This window comes from Magnolia sinica, chromosome 13, assembly GCF_029962835.1.
Source record: "Magnolia sinica isolate HGM2019 chromosome 13, MsV1, whole genome shotgun sequence".
In the NCBI taxonomy this organism is placed as follows: Eukaryota; Viridiplantae; Streptophyta; class Magnoliopsida; order Magnoliales; family Magnoliaceae; genus Magnolia; species Magnolia sinica.
Genome location: NC_080585.1, coordinates 78,274,936 through 78,294,173, shown reverse-complemented (window position 1 = coordinate 78,294,173; position 19,238 = coordinate 78,274,936). Strand labels below are relative to the sequence as shown.

At 39.5% G+C, this 19,238-nt stretch overlaps 1 protein-coding gene across 2 annotated transcripts in view; it reads right to left on the bottom strand.

Annotated features, from left to right (window-relative positions):
- The window catches only part of LOC131223893 (phosphatidylinositol 4-kinase alpha 1), a 126,624-nt gene that overhangs the window by 95,296 nt on the left and 12,090 nt on the right, over window positions 1-19,238 (bottom strand). For both annotated transcript variants that reach the window (XM_058219456.1, XM_058219457.1), the window contains exons 4-9: window positions 19,021-19,191; window positions 18,719-18,877; window positions 18,472-18,599; window positions 17,874-18,180; window positions 16,747-16,915; window positions 16,275-16,492 (exon numbers count right to left, since the gene is read on the bottom strand). In XM_058219456.1, coding sequence (XP_058075439.1) covers window positions 16,275-16,492; window positions 16,747-16,915; window positions 17,874-18,180; window positions 18,472-18,599; window positions 18,719-18,877; window positions 19,021-19,191 — 1,152 coding nt within the window. The remainder of the gene's footprint in view (window positions 1-16,274; window positions 16,493-16,746; window positions 16,916-17,873; window positions 18,181-18,471; window positions 18,600-18,718; window positions 18,878-19,020; window positions 19,192-19,238) is intronic.

Sequence of the window (19,238 nt, the reverse complement as noted above, 5' to 3'; positions counted from 1 at the left end):
ATGTGTAAACATTAGAGACATAATCATGCACACAAATTCACTAGACAGCACGATACAACACTCTCACCAAAGAGTGGACCGTTACAATACCATAAACATGCTCAAAACAAAACAAAAGAAAAAGAATATATATTTAGATTACTTACATTATTCTAGATTTTCTAGATATTTTTTCAGAATCTTTCAAGCAAAAGAAAATTTTCAAACGTTATGAGGGTGGTAAAGGTCGTTACGCCCCCGTATCAGCCATTACGGCCTATACCCGTATCGGTAATGATGGTGACCGTTACGGCCACCATTACCGATACAGAATACCTTGGTCGGCAATTATAAATGGCTAGAAAGGGGAAGCAATAGCGAATATGTAGTAAAATTCAAAGCAAGAGCTGCACCTAGTTAGAAGGATCCTGGGACAAAGGTCTAAAGACCTTTAACTTTGGATAAATATCATGCACACCAAAAATCTCTACTAAAACCTAATTAAAAGAGAATAAACATGGCTTGTAACTTAAGAATCAAGGTTTAAGCGCAAAGTGACAGTAACAGAAAAGCTGCCAAGCACAAAGCACCAAGCACATGAAAGGTAAAGTTTGAGCAGCTGGCTGCTCAAAATAGAAAGGAACCCACTGATTGTTACATGACTAACAACACATCTCACATGCCAACAAGGTTAGGCCCCATGATACACCTTTGCACAAATACTGCCCACTACCCACATATAAGAATTTGCAAACATTTGATGCATGAAGCATGTAATCCCAGACCAGCCAACTGAACACAACCATGTTAACATATTTTTTATTTTAGAGTTTATTTTTTAAAAACCTCACTGATAGATGGGGAAAGAATACAACCCAACACAAGGACAGGAACCAAGAAAAAGATTAGCAGACTTCGTTGCTTTTACGTGCAGAGCCCATTCCAAAACAGCAAATTTCACTAAGCAAACAATCTCTTCTACAAAAGAGTCCTTGTCTTGAAAACATCAATCGTTGCGGCCTTTCACGACAAGCCTCCAAATGACTTTCCAAGATTTACCCATTGCAGCCCCATGCCAAGCCCATAAAGGGTGGTCAATAGATGTTGGCATCACCCAAGATATATGAAAGAGAGAAATGAAGTGGTCCCATACATTACGCATGAAGGGGCAATGGATGAAGAGATGGTCCATCGATTCCACATCACCCATACACATCAAGCAAATGTTGGGAAGAACAAGGGATCGCCTTTGAAGGTTGTCTATGGTTGGCACTCTCTTCCTCCCCACAAGCCAAACAAAAGCCACAATCCTCGGAGGGGCACCATTAGAACAATAATGGAACGGGAAGGAAGACAAGGAAGACAGCTTTGAAATCAATTTATACAACAATCTCACTGAGAAAACAACAGAACTATGAGCTTTCCAAATCATTGAGTCTTCTTCCCGAGGCAAAGGCAGGACAAGCTTCAAGTGATTGAGAAGACCAAGGAACTTAAATTCATCATCCGACAAATTTCACTTGCAAGGAGGAGACCAAACAACAGACTCTCCCACTAGGAAGTAGCAATGACCAACAAGGATGAAGTAGTCTGTGGTAATACCAGCGATACCCATTGTTGAAGCATCTCTGATATAATCGAAATATCCCCGATATTATCGATATCTCTAGTTCGGCGATACTGATAACACTAGTAGCGATACCGATAACACCAATAGTATCAGAAATTCCATGTATCAATGATGTATCGCTAATGTATCGATATAGTCAATGTATCGCCAATATTTTCAACTGTGTAAATTCCAAGTGTTGCTTGCATTGCCTATGTATCGATATCGCCAATGTATTGCCAATATTTTCGACTGTGGAAATTCCATGTGTTGCTTGTATCACCATTGTATCGACAATATTTCGATAATATCACCAATGCAAAGATATTGCCAAAAATCTGTTTATTAAAAAAAATTCTCATTTCATATTTTTTATGGGCACATGGCTGTATGCAGTGTTCAATTTGTTGACGATATTATCGTGATATTATTGTTATCGCAACATGGGCGATATTGAGACCATAAACTTTCGTTTCCTTTCCAGTTATCAACGATTTACTAGGAAATATCGTGTTGCTGATATTCTAAAATATCAATGGATGTTTGGATGGAAGGTTAGATGTTGGATGGATGGTTTGATGGATAGATGAGATGGATGGGATGTTTGAACTAATTTCTTACAACAACACATGCTTTTGGGCCTCCATTAAGTGGAAACTTATCGTGTATGCGTTTTTTTGCAATTTTTTATTCCTAAATATACAAATGTGTATTTTAGCATTTCTTGAAGTTTCATGGAAAAATTCCACCAGTTATTAGCGATATCGATATTGTTTCCGTATCCCCGACCAACCAAACTTGTAACGATACTAACACTTCGAACATCGCCGAGACCCAAGGAGAGATCTTGTAAAGGCCTATCCCCACACCAAATGTCCACCCAAAAACGAATACAATTCCCTTTCCAAGAGAGAAGAAAATTCCTTCACAAAATTTATGATTAGTAGTAACAATTGCCTTCCAAACATGAGAAGCGTGGTAGAGAGAGGAAGATTTTAAGCTCCAATCACCCATATGCATGGTTCTCGTAAGTTGGCATAGAAAAGAGAGAAGTAGAAGAAAAGATGAAACGAAGAGAAAAAATGACAGAAGAAACTTGAGAAAAGGGAATTAAGAGCTAGGGCACACATTCCCACTTTTCTCTTATATTATTTCATAAATGGATGAAATTACAAAAGTGCCCTTAAGTAAATAAAAGTAAAAATACCAAAAAATCCCTTATACAAAAACTATATTCCCAACACATCCCAAGACTAAGTGAGCCGTAGGCCCATAGCCACTACCGGTCAATGTTGTCAAAATTGTACAATTTACGATTCAAATCGTACAATTTGAATAACATCGTACGATATGTAACTTACCATTGAATCGCAAAACGGGATTAATCGTACAATTCGATTTTTAATTGTACGATTAATCATGAATCGTATGATTCAAATTCAATAGTACAAGTTGATAATCACGTCAAAAATCTGGTAGTTTCCAGTAAAAAAATTCGATTTTTTTCCATTTGTTTCTTTTTTTGTATTTTTTTAGGGCTTTTGTTTTTAAAAGCTATTTAGGCCCCACACATTAGGATACCACTTCTTTTGCTACTTTTGAGAGATTTTGTAGACTTTTGGAGGTTGTGGGTCATAGGCAGTGTTTTAAGTATCGACAATATTGACCGATATATCCCACGATATATCTTGTATCTCACCTATGCGATACGAAACGCACAAGTACTAAGATATATCTCACATGTTCGATCCGATGAGCATTTTAGATTTTTTATCCTTTTTTCCGTAAATTATGTTAAATCAGTGTCAAATTGTTACAAATCCATGGTTTCTAAGTTTTGCATGAAAATCATGGATCGAAAGCTTCGATTTCAAGATTTGGAGGAGATGGGCAAGTTGTGGAAAATTGAAAAAAATCAAAAATTCCCAATTTATTGCAAGTCGGATGCAATCTTTGTATCCAAACATAAACTCAAACATGTAAGTAATCTTTTCTAGTGATTCTTCTTTTGTTGTTAAATGTATTGGTTTCCACACGTCTTCTTACATTTATGAATTATATGAATAGATTTTGAATATTCTTGCGTCAATTCAATTAGACAACGCATAAATTAGGACCTCATACAAAGAAAACCTATTATATGCACTTGTTTTTTTGTAATGTTTTGATTTATAAGTGTGTATTGATGTCTTTTTTAACAACAACTGAAGTTCCATTGAAAAATTTGACCAATTTCCCAATGTTTCCAACAACAACGATAAATTACGCGATACAACCGATGTATCCCATGAGGTAACCGATATGCATCTGTATCCCAAGGGTGCGATACATAACGCGATACCAATATTTCGAACAATGGCCATCAAGTCCAACATGTCATAAAGACACAGTATGGGAAACCGATACTTGACTGTGATTTTGTTGATGGCCCTACTATCAACACATCCTCCATATGTCATCCTTCGTGGGTATAAGAAGTGCGGGCACGGCACACGAGCTCATGCTCTCTCGAATGAAACTCTTTTCTAGGAGCTCATCAATCTGTCTCTTCAACTCTACATGCTCCTTTAAATTCATTTTGTAATGAGGGAGGTTTAGTAGAATCGCCTCAGGGACTAAATCGATAGCATGCTGTATATCCCTCATGGGGGGAACCTCATCCAGTAGATCTTCAAGAAAGACATCACGGAACTCATCCACTACCAAAATGGCTTCAGTGCGTAACTCTACGCTAACCTCTGGAGCACTCTCCCTAGCCACAAGGGCGTACATTACCGAGTCCAACTCAGTCTCTCGCTCAAAGTTCTTGACATTTAAAATATGGAGAGACTTAGACTTGGACTTCGATTCCTTCAATTCTTTTGAGCCGCTCACACCACTTTGTGTGGTGGACTCCTTTCCAGTCGTGTTCTTGGGCAAAAGTGGGTTTAGCTTGACTTTCTTGCCCTCAAACCAGAATGTACACACGTTCGAACAACCAATTATGGTGACATCCCTGTCATAGAGCGAAGGCCTACTGAGAATAATATGGCCAACATCCATGGGAATAACATCACACCAAAGTGTGTCTTTATATGATCCAAACTAAATAGGAACAAGACAACGGTGCAAAACTGGAATGGAAGTTTCATCAACCCAAGACACTCTATAGGGTTGAGGATGGGCTTCAAGCTTCAAGCTCAAACGGCTCACAGTGCTAGTTGATGCCACGTTAACACAACTACCACTATCCACGATCATCTTACAGCTCTTGTCACCACATTTTGCGTAAATATAGAAGATCGTGTTGCAAAGCCAATCATCAATATTCTTGGCTTGTGCAAAGGCGCAACGCACAACCGCGAGGGTCGCGGACTCTTGCGGCTCCCTCTTCCTCATCACTAAGGGTTTCTGCTGGCTCATATTCTTCGCTTTCGCCGTCACTTTCTGAGGGTACTTCTACTTGCCCATCAATAAGAAACATCTTGGTGCCCTCTTTCGTGCCACACTGGTGGGCAAAGTGACCAAACCTCTGACATTTAAAACACCTAGTTGCCTCATTTTTGCACGAAGTAGACCCAACAACCTCTTTACCCTTATCATCCCTGGGCCTAGACTGAGAACCACCGGAAGGCTTGTGTTGATTTCCAGTGCTTGCCTTAGGCCCAGAAGGGCTGGCCTTAGTGCCAAAATCACGAAACTCAAACCGCCTTCCCACAGATGCTTTGAGGTATTGCTCAACCTCTAACACTACTTGATACATCTGTTCAAGAGTGTCTATGTCCTTGGCGAGCAACTCTCTCCTAATGTCAGAATGGAGGCCCGTCTTAAATCGAGCAAGAGTGAGTACAGGGTCCTCATCAACTTCACATCGGGTCAAGTACTCTTTGAACTTCTCAATGTATTCAGCAACACCCCTGGAACCTTGTCAAAGAGACTATCATTCCTCAACCAATCTAAAGTGATAAGAGAAATGGAGGTATTTTTCCTTAAGAATTTCTTTCATTTCTCCTCAATGGACTATTCGGGGCTCCCTCAACCTTTCTTTCTTTCGCTATACAGTAGCCCAAAACCTCTTTGCTTGGCCCACAAGCTTCATCTTGGAGAATCGAACTCGACGAACATCCAACATATTATACCACTCAAAATAGTGGTCCATATCCGACAAACAATCCAGAAAAGCTTTAGGGTCCAAGTGGCCATCAAACGTAGGGGCCTCTACTCTAACTCCCTTGAGGAGTTGCACATCTAGGTCATAATGATCGTGATGCCCCTCGCGATGTGGGTGCACGGGTACACGCCCATGACCAATTCCTTGGCCACCTCCATTCTTTGGTCTACCCTCCTGACCACCTGCCTGAGATTGGGCATCTTCCCCAATAGTGGGGTTTGCCCAGGCAGAGGTCTCTAATTGGGTAACTTGTACATTAAGTTGTTCAAAGCGTTGGTCCATATGTTGTTCCAAACGCCTACCCAAAGAGTCAAACTGTTAGGTTATATTGTTCATTGATTCTTGCAATTGCTCCATGTTTAGTGTAGGATGCAAGTCAAAACCACAACCAGTATATGTGGGCATAAAACTACTCACTCAAATAAAAGACCCTCTAACACAACTATATGTACCTAAACGGGACAAAATGATCCTACTGGACTCTATATGAGGGAAACTACACAATGCTACTAAATTTCTAGCAACCTAACTGCCCAATAAGTCTGCCAACAGAAAATTCAGCCAAGAAATTTGGGGATTTTCTAACAGCAGAAAATTCAGCAGCCCCTAATGGGAATGATGGGTCCTAAATAGCCCTATATGATGAGAGTTAATGCAAATTAAACGTGAGTAGACTAAACCCTAAACATGCAATGCAATCCCCTATGAAAAACCTAAGCTCTGATACCAAATTTGATGCAGGATATGGAAATCAAATATGATATGCAAAATTTCATGCTTAAGATCAAACTAATTTAGAAACAACTACAAAAATTCCACATACCACATAAAGTCAAGCATTCAACAAGGGGGATCTACAAGGGTCCAAGCCTACACATGCTACGGCTGGATCAATTAAAATTATAGACCAAACAATGATCAAAGGAGAGTAAATTCATCCACACATGCAAAGGATTATTTCCCCAATCCGAGGGATTCGCGTGTTTCAATTCGGGAAACCCTAGGGTTGTAAAAGGGGAATAGAACTTGGGATTTAGGATAACCTAGGGTTAGGGTTAGGGAAATAAGATGAGAGGAATGAAATAGAGGAGAGAGACGAACAGGAGATGTACCACACGTGTGGACAGCAACAGGGTCCAGACGCACGTGCGTGGGATCCTGCCAGCGCATGTGTGGGGCCCACGAACCCAAAAACGGCAAGCTTAGGTCTGATCGGCCAGGGGTGGTCCACACACACACACCAAATTTCAGGATGATCCGACGTCCGGTCTGTGCACAATGCTCCGCCGAAGTTTCAGCCCTCCTGCAGAGCCTGATTCTGCAAATCTTCTGTAAAGGAAGGATTGGCTGCAAAAGAGGGTGGATTTGAAGCGTGGATGGCTATGGGAGATGATGAATATGGATTGTAGGAGATGGGGCGATTTGAGATGGGTGTGGCTTCGCATCACGGTAGCTAGCCCTTCGAAGAAGGGAGGGTTTCGCACCCAATTGGATTTCCACAATTTAGAAAATTAGAGAAGCAGGAAAACGCAGAATTTTATTCATAATATTCAATGAATAAAAACCTACAAGGGGTTTCCTATTTATAAAAATAAAAATAAAAAAAAACTTATACCCCAGAAGCTGCACCATGTGCGCACCCTGTTACTTAGAGACGTAGTAACAAAAATAACAACTAATCAAAGCAATCTAAACCGTCCATAATATTCATAATAACAATGATAAGCAAAACTCAAAAGTACCAGATCATCTAGAGTAGTGGGCTACGATCATGAGTTCCAATGGTGGGATCCACATGATGATTGGGTCCACTCCAAGGAACCAAAACACAATCCTCTAACTAGGAGGCCCTCCCTGGAAGTCGTCATCGATCCAGATTGATGGTGGGGCCCCCTCCTCCTTGCGTACATGCATAGGGGGGGCGTGCGTGTGCACGAGATGTCCCCATAAAAAACTATTTTATAGGTCCTAGAAAACTTGTTATTTGAAGAAGAGCGAAGGGAAAAGGAAAGGTAGTATAAAAGAAGGAAGATTTTATTTTAACATCAAATTCTGAAGATGAAGATGATGTCGATAATGTTGATCTCATTCATGATGAGAAAGATGATGATGGCACCGCCGCAACCGACGAAGAATAGATTCTTTTGAACTTTTTATTTCCTTTATTACTTATAAAAACAAGTGAATAGAGAATACATTATACATGTTAATGGGGATGAGGAAAATGTCATTTTTTTAATCATATAGAAAACCTACATGTACATGAGATGGGAAAAGGGTTATTTTTTTAACTTGATTATGACATGAAGATTCAACATATTCACAGTGAATCAATGATACGTTTAGTATACAGTTTATCACAATTTTAATTTATTTATTTATTTTGCATATTCATGACAATGGATAATTGATGTATTTTTTTTTAATTTACAAGTTTTATATTTTTTTGAAAATCTGAAAAAATCTTACAATTCACGATACGATACGATTCAAAACCCTTCACAATTTATGATACGATAATGATTATGACAACATTGGCTACACCAAATAATTCGGAAAAAAAAAAATCCCAATTCCTTTTAGCAAACGAACAATGGATAAAAAGATGATCCACCAATTCCTCATACTGAAAGCACATAAGGCAAACATCTGGAAGAATTGCCTTTCTCTTGCGAATATTGTCCCTTGTTAACACCTTATTTATCCCCATAAGCCAAGCAAATGCTGCTATCTTTAGAGGAACCTTGCATTGCCATACAAATAACAGCAGACTTACCTCTTCATTGTCCCCCAACCCACTTAACTACTTGTAGAAAGATTTCACCAAAAATATATCAGATTTATCTTTTCTCCAAATTAGAGAATCCGACACGGACATTACCAAAGGCACCTTAGAGAGCAAACCCATCAAATTTAGTAATTCTTCGATCTCATCATCCTCAAGATTTCTTCTGCACAACAGAGCCCAAATAACTTCCTCGCCTTGCACCGCAAAGCATCTATCCACTCTTAAATCTGCCTCCCAAGCGATCCCCGCTAACCATGGAAATACCTCACACAACTTCTAATCCCCCTACCCATATATCCTCCCAAAATTTGATGCCTTTCCCATTTCACAAAGAAAATCCTATCGCTTCCCAAATTTTATCTTTTAGTGACACCAATTTCCAAATATTTGAAGCCCTATATAATGAAGACGACCTAGTCCATCTACCCAATTCATACACCCATAATTTCCTACTTACCACCTCAACATAACAACCCTCTTCCCCTCTAAACCCCATACCCACTTCCCTAACAAAGCTAAATTCCTAACCTCCAAACTTCTTAACCTTGCTCCTCCTTGATCATAAGGCTTACACACTTCTTCCCACTTTATAAGATGGAATTTATGCTTTTCTTCCGCTCCCTCCCTTCCATAAAAAAATCTTTTCTTAACTTTTCCGACTTAAGCAAAATTGACTTTAGACATTTGAAGAGTGACATATAGTAAATTGGTAGGTTGGACATCGTCGCCTTTATCAAAGTTAATCTGTCATCCAAAGATAATGTCTTCATTTCCATTGAGATAACCTTTTTGCCAAACTCTATATCACCCTATCCCACATGTGTTTCAACGGTCTTCCAATACACAATGGGAGACCAAGGTAGGTTGTAGCAAAAGAACCTTCTTTACATCCAAAGATGCTCGCCAAATTCCATGACTCCTCAGAGATTCCCACCCCCAACAACTTGCTTTTACTAATATTCACCCTTAAGCCCGATCACACCTCAAAACAAAATATAATTCTTCTCAGATTATCCACTTTATCTTAATCTACCTCACATAATAATAAGGTATTGTGATGCAGGACAATTAACCACTTGCTCTAAAAGCTCGAACTGTTAGAGCGTGGTGAATCAATCCCTTTATCTCATAGCCCAAGCCCCACATCTCATGGGTTAGAACCTCAGCCGAACCCCCCCTGTGGGCCCCAAATCACATGGGTACCGCCTCACACGAGCCACCCAAATCACACGGGTGAGGCCTACCTCTCACGAGCCACCCGCCTCACACGGGCTGCCCACCCCGAGTGTGTCCCTGCATCCCACGGGCTACCCCACTCGAGCCCGGTGTGAAAATGCCTCTGCATTATATTGTTTGCGTATTGTAGATGAGTCACCTGAAAATCCGAGTTATCCACCCCAAAACCTTTCACCAAACCCAACACAACTCCTCTATCAATCATCCTGCTAAGAGACTCCATAACCACCACAAATAGATATGGGGATCCCCCTGTCATAAGCCTCTAGAAGCTGAGAAAAAGCCATTCGGAGATCCATTAAGAATTTTGCAGAACAAACACATGCTCGGATCCAAGATCTCCATTTCTTTCCACAACTCGGCCTACCCAACATATAATCTGGAAAATCCCAATCTACATGATCATATGCTTTTCAAATATCTAGTTTACGTATTACTCATTTCTTTCCTCTCCTATCGTATGAATCAATACATTCATGAGCCGCCAACACTCCATCCACTATATTCCTTCCTTCCACAAAAGCCCCTTGAGTTATGGATATTACTTCACCCATGACCACAGAATCTGAATGGTAGTACTTCTACCAATATTTATATGGACCTCCCAAGAGACTGATAGGCCTAAAATCTCTAAGACTCTCTGCACCTTCTTTCTCTGGAATCAAGGCGATGAATGTGGCACCAAGCTCTACTCTAATCCTTCCTACCTTGAAGAACTCATTTAAAAACCTGATGACCTCACTCTTTATGAGCTCCCAGAACTTTTGCTAAAAGGCTATTGGGAAATGATCCAGTCCTAAGGCTTTTTCACGTCTCAATTCTGTAATCACTTACATAACTTCTTCCTTTGGTAAAACTTTTTCCCAACAAACCCATCGCTTCTCTTAAAATAGAGTCAAAGGGCAAATTATCCAAAGCCGATCTTGACTATTCTTCATACGATAATAGATCTTTCCAAAACTTAATAATTAAATGGCATGCATTTACTTTACCTTCTACTCTCTCCCTACACCATTAGCAACTTCATTTTGTTTCTATTGCTCGAGCACTTCCTATCACGTGAAAAAAATTTGTATTTTAATCTCCTCTTAACCAAAGAGCCCTCGACGTTGCCTCCATTTAATTTCATCCTCTTAATCTTGCATTATACTTTACACTAAAAACTTCCCTGCAAGCTCTATATTTTTTTTAGAAGCAATAACAATTTTATTGAAAAGCCACAAAGCAAGCAAAAAATACAAAGCAAGCAAAAAATACAAACCAAGCAAGATAGGAAATCATAAATGAAGGCCACCCGAGGCGGCCTTAACATAAGCCGCCCATCCCAACACTAAACTTTTGACTATACAAATAACCTCTTCAACACCCACACACTCATTCCTAAAACAGCGCCCATTTCTAGCTCCACATAAGGCCCAAAAAAACAGCCATTATGACCAACCTCCAAATTGCCTTCCCTAGTCTGCCAACTCCTCCGCCATGCCAAGCCCAAAGCAACTCCCCCACAGATTTTGGCATCACCCAATCGACATGCAACAAGCTAAAGAGATGGTCCCAAACTCTATGGGCGAAAGAGCGATGTATGAATAGGTGATCAATCGATTCCTCATTTTCCATACACATCAAACAAATATTAGGGAGGACTAAGGATCCCCTCTGAAGATTATCAACCGTAAGAACTCTCCTATGCCCAACAAGCCAAACAAAAACCGCCACAGGGGAAGGGACTCCATAGAACTGCTGGGGAAATGGGTGCGGTGGGCAATGAGAAAAAAGGGGACTCTGAAATCAGCTTGAAGGACTTAACCGAGAACTTTCCAGGCAGGTGCCTCGACCAATAAATTGAGTCATCCTCATGGGCTATATGCAGTATGCTTGATATTCTTTATCAGGTCCAATAGCTCAGCAACCTCCATGATATCATCCTCCAAGCTCTATATAATTGATCAAACATTTAAAACTCCATATATGTCAAAAGATAGGTAAGGAACTCAATTTTTTTCTCTTTGGGCAAACCAAATTATACACGTTTGTTTCAATAAAACATGTTTTATTCAAAAAAAAAAAAACTTTTGGGGGCAGTTTAAAAATAGAAATTGGTGGCCACCCCCCATCAATAAACTTGAGTAGAAAGTGAAATTTTTTAATACATGGATTAATTTACATGAGGATTGCTTGAAAGGGAAGGATTTGAGAGAGCTGAGAACACCATTCGACCATCCATATACATTATTGTTCATACATACAAAATTCCTAATTATTTTAATTGAAGTTTTTATTTTTAACCTTATTTATAGAGAATATGCACACATGTATATGCACATATATAGCCAATTCTTAACTTTGTTTCTTCTAGTCCAAACCGTATTAAATATGAACTTTTCATTCTCCAAATTTTTAGCATTTTCATTTTTACCTGTATTTTTACAATCAAGGTTGAAATAAATACGAACATTTCCCATACCCTTTTTTTGTTGTTTGCCATTTTGCCAACTATAAAAGTAATTCAGAAAAAATTCTTAATATGATAAGAAGAAAGGAGGGTATTTGTCAACAAAGCTAAGTAATATCTCCTTGTTAGCAAATCAAAATGCATGCCAAGATCGCATCGAAGCCTAGTAAAATTAGTTGAAAGTTTTGCAGGCCATTTTGCATGAAAGATCTAAGTATATATACCATTCATGTAACCCATGTAACCTTTTCGAAAAGAACATAGCAAGATAGATCTATATATACCATCCAATGTTCAAAATATCGGTATCACACAATGTATCACAACCTCGGGATACAAATACATCAGTTATCGCACGAGATATATCGTTTTTATCGCAGAATTTATTGCACTTTTTGGGAAACATGGGGAAACATTGGCAAAATGGTTGAATTTTTCTACGAAACTTGAAGGATTATTAAAAAAGACCTTAATACATACTTTTAAATCATAAAATCTCAAAAAAGAAGTGCACATAATAAATTTCTTTTATATAGGGTCCTAAGTTATGCGCTATTTGATTGAACTAAGGTAAATATATTCAAATATGATGCATTTATAAATGTATAAAGATATGTATGAAAACATAACCAATGCATTCAAAAGCAAAACATATAGTAGAAATTAGAAAACACACCTATCAATGATGTGGTTGGCTATGGCCTAGACCCACATAGAGTTACGCAGTGGCTCGTAATCATGCTATAAAATGATCTGAAAAAACGAATGGACGGAGTGGATTCAGAATACACACATCAAGTTGTGCCCCACGGTAGGGGCAGCACGGTCTTGGTGAGGCCGGGGTCTCACCTAATCTACTCCATGCACCACACAGCAAGTAACGGAATTTCTTGACATGTCAAATATACGTGGGCCCCACTATTATGCATTTCTTAGATCCAAAACGTCCATTCATTTTTTCATATCATTCTACGATATGAGCTCAAAAGCAATGCAGATCCAAATTAAAAGTGGACCACACAAGTGAAAACAATAGGAATTGATGCTACCGACAAAAACTTCTTGGGGCCGCAAAAGGCTTTGATCAATTGATGCTACAGTCGAAAATAGTCGGGCCCACCTCGATGCATGCATGGTATATTTGCATCGTCCATCTGTTTTGCAACTTGATTTTAGGGGTTGGCCTAAAAAATGAGGAAGATACAAACTTCAGGTAGATGTGGACCACTCCACACAAAATAGTAGTTATTGACTATTAAAAATTTTGTGGGCCACAATTTTTTGGATCAAGTTGATATTTTTTTTTTCCTTTCATCCAAGTCTGTGTGAACTTATCAACAGGTTGGATGGTCACAGTGGACCCTAGGAAGTTTTCAATGGTGGGGGATCAATGACCACTATTTCTTGCAGTGTGGTCCAATTGAAACTTATATCTGCTTCATTTTTGGGACCATGCCATAAAATAAGCAGTAATAAGGAGTCCAAACAGATGGACGGCGTGGATATGCAATACATACATCGAGGTGGGCTCTAAAAGTTCAATCACGTACGCAATTTGTTTGGTCAAATCCAAGCAACCAGCAACTTAGGTGGGACCCTAAGCGTGAGGCTACCTCGACATAAGATGGTGTTGTATCAACACTGTCAATTCATTTTAACAGATCATTTTAGGGCACGGGCCGAAAAATAAGGCAGATCTAAATCTAACGTGGACCACACCACACAAAACAGTGGAAGTTCACTCGTGTATGCAATTTGTTTGGTCAAATCCAAGCAACCAGCAACTTAGGTAGGACCCTAACCGGGGGGCTACCTCGACATAAGATGGTGTTGTATCAACACCGTCAATTCATTTTAACAAATCATTTTAGGGCATGGACTGAAAAATAAGGCAGATCTAAATCTAACGTGGACCACACCACACAAAACAGTGGTCACTGAATGACCACGATTAAACTTTTTTGGGGGCTACGAAATTTTTGGATCAAGCTAATATTTATGTTTTCCCATCTAGGTCTGTCAAATGAACGGATTGGATGACAAATAAACATCATGGTGGGCCCTAAGAAACTTCAATGGTGGACATCATTGCCACCACGGTTTCCTGTGGTGTGGTACTCCTTTTTGGGCTCATGCCCTAAAATGACCTATCGAAATGGATGGATAGTGTGGATTGGGTAGTGTACCACACCGGCGATCTACCTGGTGCGGGTACATGTCATGCGAAGATGAGCGCTGACGCTCCTCGAGCTCGAGTTGTATGAACAGTTCAAAAAAGATCAAAGTTACATGGGCCCCACAATAACGTATTTATTATATCCAAACCGTTCATTCATTTAGAGAGATCATTTTAGATCATGATCCCAAAAATGAGTCATATCCAAAGCTTAAGTGGACCACACCACAAATAGCAATGGAGAATGATTCTCACCGTTAAAACATTCGTAGGGCCCACCATAACGTTTATTTTCCATCCAATCTGTTCATGAGGTCACACAGACCTGGATGAAGAGGAGAATCAAATATCACATTGATCCAAAACTTCTGTGACCCCAAAAGGGTTTCAGTGCTAGACATTCCATCTCCCACTGCTTTTTGTAGTGTGGTCCACTTGATCTTTGGATTTGTCTTATTTTTCGACTCAAGCCTTACGATGAGCTCGCCAAATGGACAAACGGTTTGGATATAATACATACCTCATGATGGGACCCACAGAACTTGGTGATGTTAACACACCAACCAGGTCGATGGTGTGCGGTACACCAGCCGCAAGCGGATTGCATACTGGCTAACTCAGTATGCTAGGCGTACTAAGTAAACTCTATGGGTTCCACCGTGATTTATGTATTTTATCCACTCCTTACATCCATTCTAACATATAGGTTTAGGGTTTAAGCCCAAAAATGAAGCATATCCAAAGTTCACGTGGGCCACACCACAAGAAAAAGTGTGAATTCTGAATGTCTACGATTGAAAATTTCTTAGGGTCCACAAAAGTTATAGATCAATCTAATATTTGTGTTTTCCCTTCATCCATGTCTGTGTGATCTTATGAATAGGTTGGATGACAAACAAACATCACTGTGGGCCCTAGAAAGGTTTCAACGGTGAAAATTATTATTCCCACTGTTTCCTGTGGTATGGTCCATTTGAGCTTTGGAAATGATTCAATTTTGGTCTCAACCATTAGAATGAGCTGGAAAAACGGATGGAAGGCGTGGATAGACCACATACATTCACAGTGGGCCCAATGGAGTCTACTCAGTACAATAAAAGCATGCTGCGTAACTCAATACGCAATTCGATTCACACCAGTCCATCCGCTTCCCGTAAAAATGGCTAGGAGGCCTTTTTTTTCAAAGAAGAGAGGATTTTCCGGAACCCTAAAATCTCTCCCAAATCTATCATTTGGCCGACGATTTCTCCAGATTTCATCGAGGATTTCTCTGGATTTCATCCAAATATCCGGATTTCGACGAATTTCGCCCAAATCTCTCCCAAACAGAGATTTTGTTTGCACTAACTGACGAACGACGCTTTGATTCGAATGGCCCACCAAATGCAGTTTCCGATCAGGGCAATCTCTTCTACAGGTACCGAAATGCACCTATTGAAAGTTTCTCTTTTTTTTAAATTTTTCCGATTTTTATGGATAATGACAGCGGTGTTCTACAGCCAAATTTCTCGGAAAATAAATAAAATCCTGATAAAAGTGATAGTATCGTCAATATCGCACGATATTTAGTGATATCGGACGATATTTTGCGATATTATGCGATATTTATCGATATATTGATCGATACAAAGTATTTTGTAAAATTTTCTAATTTCTTAGTCTCTTCTGAAGGGTTTCGTATCGCTGGACCGCAAAACCGATAATATCGGCCGATAGTATCGATATTTCGAACATTGATACCATCCATGTAACCCATGTAACTTTTTAGAAAAGGACATAGCAAGGATAAATGTTGAAATTTGTTTTTGTGCTTTGCTTTAATAAATTACTATTGCCTGTAAAAAGGAAAAGAAAGAGAGAAAGCCCTCAAAGTGAAGGGATTACCAGCCATGCCACAGCTGTTTCAAAGGCTCTATGGACAATCGCTGTCAAACACTGGTAGACAGCTGGCAGTAGATTTGGAGTCAAAAGATATTCAAATACGCAACTGAAGGCACTTCTAGATGGAATTGAACTAGAGTCACCATTAAGGATGCCACCATTGCAACTAAAACGTATAATCTCCAAAAAAGTCACCGCAAGGAGATAAGTTGCCTTAACACCTGCACATAAAAGAACAGAATGTCAGAAACCAACGCATCAACACCACGACTAAGATATTACATAATCATTAAAGAAACATAGATTTAAGAAAATGTTTTACATTGGGGCAGGTGAGGTTCAGTTGAGGTACAGTCGAAGGTAAGGTGACTGGGTTATAGATCTAAAGCCAGGATCCTAGCATGGGCTAGAAAAGAATCAAAGAACTAATTTCTATTTAATTCTCAGTGAATCTTATCAAGTACTTCATACTAACCTGAAATGGTGCCCATGGCTGCCACCTCAACTCGACCACCTAGAGCAGCAGAAAGAGCAGCTCTTTGAGCTAGAGCAGCTTTCTCATTGCCACTGCCTCGACGACTGCCCGGATTGTGAAGAGCATTAAGTTCCAACTCATCTTCTAGCCATTTCACTGAGCTAACAACCTACAAAAATACATTCAAAAATCAAGGGCCTTGTTAAATATGGAAGCATAAGAAACGAAAGTTCGGCCACACAATAACTGTTAACAAGAAATAAAATCTTTATGATAGTCATCTTTTTTTCTCTTTTTTTTGTGGAACGAAGATGAATTTTTCTTAAGAAAAAAGCAAGACAAGCCAAGGAAACAATGGCCAATACAAGTGACTCTCTCATCACTCCAATACTAGCCATCGAAGCACAAGAAGAACAAGCAAAAACAAAATAAAGACCAGAAATCACACATAAGGTGACCCTTCTAACTACAGCTTCCACGTCCTCAACCCAATTCCCTGACAGGACTGCCAAGGACCACCCCCAGAACTCCTGCCTTGCCATTGCCCAATTAATGATCTTACCAAGAACCCCTTTTCTAGCAGAATCAATTATTCAAATCTAATGACTGATTAACCCAAGTTGGCTATAAGCTGCTCCCAAGAAATCACACCAGTATGTTCAGCAACACAATCCTACTAACCCGGATAGAAATGTCAGATTGTGCAAGGCAAAGCACCAATAAGAGATACTTTACTCTCAGCTGGGGGGGGGAGAGAGAGAGAGAGAGAGAGAGAGAGAGATGCACTCTCTGCAGTTGCAATCTACTATACATGAAGAAGTGGGCAAAATATAAAACATAATCTAAAGCTGCATTTTTCTATGTACATAAGGCTCCATTCAACAGCCGCCATGGAAAACTAGGCTTGAAAACAAACACATACAACCTTCTGGTTACCACAACAAGCATGAAAACTTTGTCTAAGCTTATGCTTGTGTGTGTGTGCACGCGCGCGCGCAATATATATATATATATATATATATATATATATATATATATATATATATATATATATATATATATATATATATATATATATATATATATATATCACTGAAATCACTCAGGTGCATCTAATATTAACTTACAAGCGGTGGAGTTCCTTGAGAAATACGCTGAACAGCCATAGACCACTGACTGTTCCACATGTAAGGTCCAGCTACAGCTTGAAGAGCCATGGTACTCATGCTTCCCAAACTATTTAATGTAGTGGAGACTGATTTTGGCTGCAGCTGATTTTTCTGAATGGGAGGTGCCAGTCCAAACAAAACAACATAAAACCACAGGTTGCGAAACAACTTCAAAAGTGAAGGTTCCACATCTGAGGTCGGATCAAAATCGGAACATATTTCTGCAACAGCAGGAAGTAGAGGACCCAAAAAATCTGCACCACTCCTGAAACAATTAAAGTATCAGGTAAGAAACCACTGAACAGCATATCTCAACTCAGGAGGCATATTTAACTTTCAAAAAGCCACTAATGTCAGAATTCAACAATAGATGGATATGTATACTTCAAAAATCGTAAATCCATGAAAAGCACTTGACCCAGTTGAAACAAAAACAACCACTCGAACCAGTTGATTCAAAGACCATCACTAAACTCAACACACAACATAATATAAGAGCATAACAATAAAAAGGGATGACAATAGCCCAACCACAATCCTGTCGAAATCATTTTACCTCCCACTCTTTGACTCTGCAGCTAGCCCAACATCAGAGCACAAAGATAGCAGCCTATGACGATAGTCTGACCTCAATTTAGGGCTGCTAAGTCCAGAAGCAACCAAAAGAAATCCTGCAGGAAGGGTCTAGAAAGAACTCAACCTGGTTAGCATCCCATTGTAATAGGACAAACTGTCAAAGAAGTTAAGCATATGAGCAGTACTTATTTTCCCAAAGCCAAAACCATACAAGAATATGCCCACACCTCCGTGCGTTCAGTAGTGGCTTCTGGAGCCAATGTTTTGCTTTCTGCAGAACCTACAGTTGAAAGTTTGTCCAAATAGCTTCTTGTCATCAAAACAACTGTCTCGCGATATGACTTTTCAAAACCCAAACTAGCCATGCGAGATACCGCATCAAGTAGCTGCAACATTTGAACAAACTAGTTGAGAAACAAAACATATTACAATTGACCAAGGTGGAGCTAATCAAATAATAAGGGAAACAAAAAGAAGGGTAAAAGAAAGAAATCTATGAAACTGCATGAGCATCAATGAGGTTCCATACACGCAGACGCAATAAACTAGGAGATGAAGCATCTCCTTCTTCTAAACTTTCAATAAATAGAGGCAATATCATGTCTATCACTTCCATCTTGCTAACAGAAACACTCAAGTCAGCCAGCAAGCGTATAACATTAAGCTGCATCACGGGGATGCCCTGTTTCTCTTTCACATCCTGAAATTGGACATAAGATACATAAGCACAAGAATCACAATAAATCC